The 8,699-nt window shown below is 50.2% G+C and overlaps 1 protein-coding gene and 1 pseudogene across 1 annotated transcript; both read right to left on the bottom strand.

Annotated features, from left to right (window-relative positions):
• Positions 1-2,270: 2,270 nt before the first annotated feature.
• Positions 2,271-3,897, bottom strand: LOC111524493 (annotated as a pseudogene).
• A 1,870-nt stretch (positions 3,898-5,767) lies between these two features.
• Positions 5,768-8,346, bottom strand: NKX2-8 (NK2 homeobox 8). The gene is made up of 2 exons (XM_023189616.1): positions 7,966-8,346; positions 5,768-7,207 (listed from the first exon to the last, which is right to left on the bottom strand). The coding sequence occupies exons 1-2, from the start codon at positions 8,120-8,122 to the stop codon at positions 6,654-6,656; spliced, it is 711 nt and encodes a 236-aa protein (XP_023045384.1). The 5' UTR covers positions 8,123-8,346; the 3' UTR covers positions 5,768-6,653.
• Positions 8,347-8,699: the final 353 nt, after the last annotated feature.

Genomic DNA, 8,699 nt, shown 5'->3' with positions numbered 1-8,699 from the left:
ATAAATCAGAGTTTTTCTTTCTTATTAAAAGAACCCAACATTTCCAAAATCTGTTTCATACCAACTTATATGTGTGGTATATTCATGCATAGTACATTTATATAATTAAAAAGCAATTGTGGAATTAGGTCCTTCAGTTGCTGCGCATACCTGTGCTATTTGAGTATATATTCATTTTTCTCTTAATCAGCGACAAGCTCAGTGAGGAGAGGGAGGATTCTTGTAGTGTCTCCTGAACATCAAAATTCTGGGAGATCTATTTTATTTTGTTAGTTCCCTCTGCTCCCATGCAGCACAAATTGGTAAATTGACTGGCCTTATTTAAGATAATGCTTCATCCACAAATGAGAAATAAGAAAATCCTCCCCTTTCTCGACATTTTAACTTGAGTTAAATATGAAACATTCTCTCAGTGAATCAGGAGCACAATTGAACACTTGGTCAGACAGACGACTAAATCTACCAGTGTGATGAGGCAGTAAAAACAGTGCCCCAGAAAAGCAGTTCTTTCTTTACTCACCATACCAGGTTTCTTTGTCTTTTCTTGATGATTTGGGTTTCTTACTCTGCATTTCAATTTTGTTGTAAAAATGCATTCTTGCCATTGTACTGATGCTTATCTGATTGCCACTGACCCTGACATGTTATGATGAATTGGGGTTGGCTCTAGTTGAGAATTTACCTACAAAGGGATCATTTAAACCAAAGCTGATAACTTCTTTAGGGTTGCAGGAATAGCTACTTAATACACAATCCTTTAGCAAAGCCAGAGGAGTAAGATATAACAGGAGGAAGATATCTCAGGTGAGAGATTCAAGGACTTTTTTCATGAATTTTTTTCTGGACACTTTTGTCTCTAATTTGCAAACAGACTCCATTCCCTTCCTAGTGAATTCTGCCAAATAGCCTTTCCAGTCCCTAGGAAGAGAGAGAGAGAGAGAGAGAGAGAGAGAGAGAGAGAGAAAATGCAGTGGTATTGGAAGTAGAGAAAAGGACAGTCCAATTCAGAGATTTTAGCTAGGGTAAAGCATTTGAAAACCTGTTGACTCATAAAGGACCACCCAGTCAGAATACAGGAGGAAAAAAAGCATGACCAAAATCCCCTCAGAGGTTTCTTCCATAGCACCCTACTCATAGAAGCTCTGTGAAACTATTGCAGCTTTTGAAATTACATGACCTCAGTAAAGACCTAGAAATTTTTTATTAGTCCATAGGGCAGGCTATTGAAGAGAAATAATGTCTACCTCTAATATGTGATAATGTTACTTTCCTGGATAAATAATAAAACTCTCCATTGGACATGATTGGAAAAAATGAGAATCTCTGTGCTTAAGAATTTGAGGGAGATAAGGAAAAAACCTGGGGTTGAAGCAGAACTCAACTGTTTAATAGCCTAAGCAACTCTTCTTGGTTTTTCTCTAAAGTTAAGTCACCACTCTATGGCTCAGCATCAAAGGAATACTGTTCAATTCTTTGTTGAACTTATAGACTGAGTAACATGAGTGGTGAGTAAACAGAAGAAAGGAAAATACCATACACCTTTAGTTATGGGGGAAAGGGAGGCAGAGAGAAATAAACAGGTACAAAATTGGAATTCTGAAAGTAATTAAGATGCTACTTAGTAAACCCTCTCCCACAGCATGGCTTGGAAAAATGATGAGTGACCCGAAGGGATACAATTTCTCATCCAGATTTTGAATCACAGTCACAGAAATCACCTTGCCCTGGGGTAGGGACAGTACTTTCTCGGCATTCAGAAAACCCTCCTGACTATTGTTCATGTTTACAGATAACCTGCTTAGGCTGGTTAACTGATACACCCAGAACAAATAAACGTGTTTAACAAAATATTCAGCCATGCTAAGCCCACAACTATTCTGCCTGGGCATTTTATTCATGAGTCAAAAATGTTTTAAAGGTAGTGGGGGGAGAGAGAGAGAGAGAAATTAATGGTGTCAACAAGGCAAGAGAATAATAAACGTCTAAATACCATTGTTAGAAGAGAAAGTATAGGTTAACCTGGGCCCAAATAACTTCCTTCTAACCCATCAGGAGCACATTATTTAAGATACTAAAGTGCTAAATTGGTCAGATAAGAGATGTGCTGAGATGTAAGATCCATTGAACAATGAGGAAAGAAAATTGAAGTGAAAATTGCAATCTCCGCCTGCAAGAAACTTAAGTGAGATGAAGTGAAAATGTTTACAATGGAAGAAGAGAGAGAAAATGTGAAGAGGATGATGTTTAATAATAAAGATAAAACTGAAGACCTAGGGAGGAAAAAGATGACTGGGAAGAGGGTTAGAAAAGCCAAAGCCATCAAGCTCCACAGGGACCTGGGCCCGGGACCGGGGAAGAGCTTAGGGGAGCGTATCAGAGTCAGCGGTGACTCTACTGAACACTGAATGGACAACTGGTGTCAAGGCAGCAGCAGCAGGTGTTTTTCTGGAAGAAGAATGGTGGAATGATAGACAAGGAGAATATTATGAGCTGCAGAGAAAGCTGTGTTTCACTGACAGCTGGACAAGAATGCTCACAAAGACTTAGCAGAACCACAGAAGCTGTGTCCAAAAACTGGAGGTCTGGTAGATAGGGGGAAGGAGAAAGACAGAGAGACATAGAGATGCTAAAGAACATGTCTTTAGAGATGCATCTGTGAGGAAAGTAATCAGAATTGTCAGCTGGGAGAAATAAAACAAAGAAGGGGAAATAATTCCCACCATGCGGCCAAAGGTGTAACAGATCTGGAACTAGACTGCTTGGGTTCAGATCCTCTGTGTCACTTACCAGCCATATGACCCTGGACAAGTTTCTTCTAACCTTTTTGGTCTTCAATTTTCCCACTTGTATAGTGGTAGCAGTAGTATCTGGTGGAGTTGTGGAAACTGAATGAGTTAATATGAGGTAAAGGTCTGAGAATATTGCCTGATACACAGAGAACATCAGTACATACTAGCAACTACTGTGATATGTGGCCAGCCTCTGTGAGTGGCCCTGAGCTGTGTAGAGTACTTTTAGTACTTTTAAGTGTGTTTTCTCATCCTTTCAGACTATCCATAAGAGAGCTTATAAGGGTTGTGATATATATGTGTGTGTGTGTGTGTGTGTGTGTGTGTGTGTGTGTGTATATATATATATAATCATTACCTCCAGATTACAACTGTTCTCAAGGGCAGCTTGTAGGGTGACTAAATATGGGTTAAGCTGAGGACAACGATGGTAACATTCCTTGAGGTTTATAACTGCTTTGGGCAAGCCACTTAGCCCCACCCATTGAGCCTCATTTTCTTTCTTTCCTTCTTTTTTTATTTTTCCTGCCTCAGTTTTATTTGTACAGATAGCACGGGAGGACCCTAGCCCCATGCAGACGGCAGCCCGGGAGGAGGGGTGTGTCACACCAGTCCTTCTGTCCTCACGTTGGTAGACAGAGATATCTAAAGCCTTTGTAGGGGCCTGGGCACCTTTGGGAGCCTGAGCTGGAACTGAAGCAGGAGCTGCAGCCTGGACCTTGCTTTGATCCTTTACCTTGGCCTTTGGCTGGCACAGCTTGAGTGCCTTGGCAATGCGAGCACGGGCATGCTTCCCAAGCTTGGGGTGGGCAATGTAGGCAAGTCATTCAAGCTGGCGAATGACACCCTTTGGGATCTTGGGGTTAACCTCCTCGGGCTTTATGAGGGCTTTGATAGCCTCAGCACGTACACTCACAGCCGTGGCATTGTTGGCCTGCATCTTCTTTAGGCCCTTCTTGTTGCGCTTCTTGGCAAAGCGCATGTTCCTCAGGAACTTAGGATCCATCCCCTTAAGAGATTTGTATCTTTGTCATCGGGGTTTCTTGATACCATTTCTGTGCCATTTTCAGGACTGGTTGTGTGTGGTGTGGTTCCTGGACTTGGCCATGTCTGCACCTTAAGCCGCAGCTCCCCAAGCCGCAGTTTCTTATCTATAAAATGGGGGTATTATGTATACAGTGTAAGGTTTCTGTGAGATCAACTGTGAAAGTACCTTTAAAAATACCTGCAACACAGCAAGTTTCAATAAAGGTTTGCTGAGTGTCAATCTGCCTTGTGATGTTGGTGGTGGGTGACAGGTTGAAGTACTTTCATCCAGATGGGAGATCATAACTGTTCTCACAGTGGCTGGTAGAGAGGCCTTGGGTTCAGCTTTTGTCAGAAATTGTAAGGACCACAAAGTGGATTGACATTTATCTTTTCCAGCTTATCTCGTGAACAGAAAAAAAAAAAAATCCCCCAAAAATCTGACAGCCTAGGTCTCTGAAATGGATTGGTGGTGATGAAAGTGCTATTTAAACTTTCCCCTAAGGTTTTTTCCTCTTTAAAGGAAGGACCTTATCAGCCTAAAGGAAAAGGAGAGAAAGGAAATGGGCCACAGTTTATACCTTATGGCTGCCAGTGCTTCTGTCACAGGAAACTGCTGCCCTCCTCTTGCCCAGCATGCAAGCTGGCTCCTGGGTGGGCATCTTGCTGGGACTCTGACCACCCCACTGGCAAGCAGCTGAATGTGGCTTCTTGGTTAGACCTCTGCTGACCATTTAGGACCAGGATGAATTTGACTAAAGCTGTGCTCTCCCAAAGAGCCTCCTGGAAAGAGGCCCTCTCTACAGTCTAAATCCCTTTGTCCTGCGGGCCTCCTATGTAATAGGCCTTCTCTACTGCACACTCCAAGACCTGCTTTCTCTGGAGCTCTAGGAAAAGTCAAGGAATTGGACAGGTAGCGATTTTTCAGTTTCTCCCTAAGAATATTCTGGTGGTCTTTGTCACCACCAATAGTAGAAAACAAGCTACCAATCTTTACCCCACTTCTTGGAGAAAATACCACTATGCAGGAAGAGCATGGAAGATCCCAGCACCCAGCCAGCTGACCAGAGGCCAGTCCCAACACCAGCCTTCTTCAGAAATCATTACCTCCTTTTCTTTCACATCTGCTGTGCTGGAGCTAACTGGAAAGCCCCCTGGCAGGTCCCAATATCTGTCTTACAATGTTCAGGCTCCCTCCCCAACAATCATTTATTAGAAAGGGGTTTTATGATACAAATTTGATAATCTCCCATGCACACTGGCACTGTTCTAATTGAAGTTGTAAACCCATAAAATTCAAGCCCTTTGTCTTCCTGAAGGCCACAAGGTTTAAAAAGATACTATTGTCCTGGCTAACACCCACTACATTGTCACCAGGGACTGATTTAAACAGAGTCCTGAATCCAAACAGTGCGGATTTTGTCTAGGTCCTTTTCAGGCCTGACAATGCCCTTTTCAGTTCCCAAGACAAAAAGAGGTTTAAGGATCCAGATTCTTCTAAGATAACCGCATCCATATGGAAGGCAAGGTGGCCAGCAGCTGAGACCCAAACACCCCACTCCCTTCCCCCTCTCTCCTCCTCTCTTTCTCCACCCCCCAAAATCCCAGGTGATAACACTGCCTCAGCCACCCTTCATCCTCCCCTTCTTCCTCCTTGGACAAGAAAGCTAGAGCCCCTAACAGGCCCATGCCTCCTCCTTACAGACCTCATAAGGGCCCTTGGCTCCCTTCCCCGCACTTGATGCCCCAACTGCTCTCCTCTGGTGCATCTCCCAGCAGTGAGTGCCTGGGAGCGAGGTCGTCGCTTCTGTGAGAAAGTGACTGCTTGCACAGGAGGCCCTAGGGGGACAGTTACAAACCCACGGGGTGCTAGTGTGCACTGGCAGGGATGAAGTGAGGCCGACCAGCGGATCGTGGTCTGCGCCATGAGGAGACAGGAAATCACAGCTGAATTAGGCACTTGCAGGCTTAACTAGGGGTTACAAGTTCCCCGGAGCTCTTCAGGTCCCCAGGTACTTTTCAAAGGGTCCCGAGCACTTGGCTCCTGCACTCTGGAAACAGCTTGCGGCCAGGCCTGGGCTGTTCCGGTGCAGAGCGCCCAGCACCTGGCCTACCCGGTTCATCTCTGGAGAAACTCCTTCTGCCCTGTTGTGGTCCGCAGGGCTGACTTTTCGGTATTTGAAACGCCAGCAGCTCTGGGAGCCTCGGAGTCACTCTGGGGCCAGAGACGCCAGAGACGCCTCCCGCTGACAAGAATCCCAAAGTGGCCTCAGCTTCCTCCTCTCCTTTTTCTTCCCGCGCCCAACCCTGACACCACCACCCCTCCAACCCCCAAGTATCGTCCTTAAAGCCCTGTCGAGCCTGCAATCCGCGCTTCGATCTAACTGGGGCTGGGCCCCACTTAGCCAGTCAAGGGGCGACCGAGCGATGCGAACACCGGTCTGGGGGGCACGGCTCCCGCCTACGTTCCCGACAGGGGCGCAGGGGACCCAACCCTACACATTTTATTCTCGAACTACGAGGAAAAATACTCTATTTTTTAAAAAATAACTTGCTTCCCATACAAATCGCTATTTAAAATATACAAATAAGGCCCAAGCATAAAATCTAACTCTGGGGCTGGCGGTGGAGGGAAGGTGAGGGAGGGAGCTCTGGCACACGTCTCCCGTGTGTGCTTGCGCGATGGCTGGTGAGGGCGCGCCAGGGGACCCTGGCGCCCAAGGAGATGGGGCTGCGGAGAGGCGGCCGGAGAAAGTTCCAGTTGTTCGGCTCCGGCCCTGCTCCAACCGCAGAGCGCGCTCCGAAGTCCAGGGTAGCCCCAGGTGCCTCCCAGCGGCCTCACCAGTTCCAGGAGACCAGGGCGGGGGGCGCTAAGTGCTGGTAGGCTGGGAAGAGGCCAAGCGCCGAACCGGGACAGAAGGCAGGGTAGCCCGGCAGAGGGCAGGCGGCGGCTGTTGGGGCGCCGCACTTGTCCTGGGCCGCGGCGGTGCCCGCCTCGCCGCCGCCGCACGGCTGCCCGTCGCGAACAAGCACCGGCACCACCACGCGACGCAGCAGGCCTGGCGCGGCATGCAGCTCGGCGGATGCTGCCAGGTCGGGCGACTCCGCGGCCCCCGGCGCGCGCGCGCGCTTCAGCTTGTAGCGATGGTTCTGGAACCAGATCTTGACCTGCGTGGGTGTGAGGCGCAGCACACTAGCCAGCTGCTCGCGCTCGGGCGCAGACAGGTACCGCTGCTGCCGGAAGCGCCGCTCCAACTCCAGCGTCTGCGCCTTGGAGAATAGCACCCGCCGCTTCTTCCTTTTCTCGGCGTCCGAGCCCGGAGACGCGGGCATAACGGACGGCCGCTGCGACGAGTCTGGCGGGCTGGTCTCCAGGCTGCTCTCGTCCGAGGCTAGGGACGGCAAAGGAGACACGGGTGGGTGAGACACCGGACCCTCCAAGGGCCTGCTGCCCTTCTGGCGAGAGCGTGGAGGCACCGGGTGGAGGGCACGCCCACTAGCACAAGACTTTCGGGATGAGGCCATTTCCTGAGTCCACAGCTGGACATCCACCTCTCCGAATGCGGTGACCTCATTCATACCACAGCAGTCATCAGCGGGCCTGAGATCGTGCCCCGAAGAAACCCACCCCGGGGCCCTCTTAACATGTCCGCACCGGTAGTTGCGCTGGCCGACCTGTTTATCACAAGCTGGGTCACCAGCGCGGGCCTCCTCCAGGTCGACTGCACTGCAGTGTGCCGAGGTTTGCGGAGCCCTGAGTGGGAAGGGGGTGGGAGTAAACTCGCCAACACTGGCAATCCCAGACGGAGGCCTGGAGATCGTGGCCGTGTTTTCAGGCATGGGAGCGGGGGCGGGGCGGGGGGCGGCAGGCGGTGGCGTGTTTTAAATATTCAATTATTCCGACCCCTAGAAATCGCCAGAAACCCCAAATCTCAGGGCACTAGTGCCAGGCAGGGATCTGCTCTTAGGATGTGCCCACTGGGACGAATGCGTTAGGGGTTCGAGGATAGGGCTTCCGTTTCCAAGACTGAGGAAATTCAGACCCTGGGATGGGATTTCGGCTTTCTGGCCCCGCGTGGGCCGGGCCCTTGATTCTGCTGCCCCACGCCTCCTACCTCCCACCCCGCACCGCAGTCCACCACGCACTCACAGGGGTAGTGACCGCGCTCCGAATCCAACCAGGCGGCGCAGGGGTCGGGTTGGGGGTCGCGTGGTTCTGGCTCCCGCCTCGGCAGGTGTTGAGCGTCCTGCTCGGGTAAATCTAGAAGGCTGCGCACGGTGAAGCTCGGGCGTCCAGAGGTGGCCATGGCCGAGGAGGGGAAGGAGGCGGGGGCAGGGCAGGCTGGGAACTGAGGGGCGGCAGGGACGCCGCTCCTACGGATGGGCGTGGGAGGCGCTCGCCATGCGCTGGCAGCGGAATATTAGCGCATTTACAGCGGAATCTCTGTTTATATAAACAGCTCTTCCCACCCGGGCCGCTTTGAAAGCCGAGGTCCAGGTCTCCAGGGTGTTAAGTACCTGAATGAGCACTGGACCAGAGCCGGGGCGAGCCCGGAAGGTGCCACCTCCGCCCCCGTCCCACCCCGCACCCCGCCCCTCGGCGCCCAGTTACCTCCCAGAGGCTGCAGGAAGCAGCCTTCCGCATTAGCGATTCTGTCTGATTAGCCCAAAATGGGAACAGATAATGGGGATTGTTACCAGTGAATAACATCTTGGGTGGCGAGCGGTGGCCACCACCCGCCTGACCCAGCCCCAGCTTCCTCCTCCTCCTCTTGGGCTGACTTGAGGCCAGGCCCCGCGGGAGTGCTGGGAAGGGTGGAGGCGATAGGGGTGGGTTTATGAGCACCCAGGAATTTATTCCCTGTTTGCTTTATTCTTTGAGTT

The sequence above is a fragment of the Piliocolobus tephrosceles genome, chromosome 6 (genome assembly GCF_002776525.5).
Source record: "Piliocolobus tephrosceles isolate RC106 chromosome 6, ASM277652v3, whole genome shotgun sequence".
Lineage (NCBI taxonomy): Eukaryota > Metazoa > Chordata > Mammalia > Primates > Cercopithecidae > Piliocolobus > Piliocolobus tephrosceles.
Note: the sequence above shows the minus strand (reverse complement) of the source record. Positions and strands in the feature narration are given on the sequence as shown.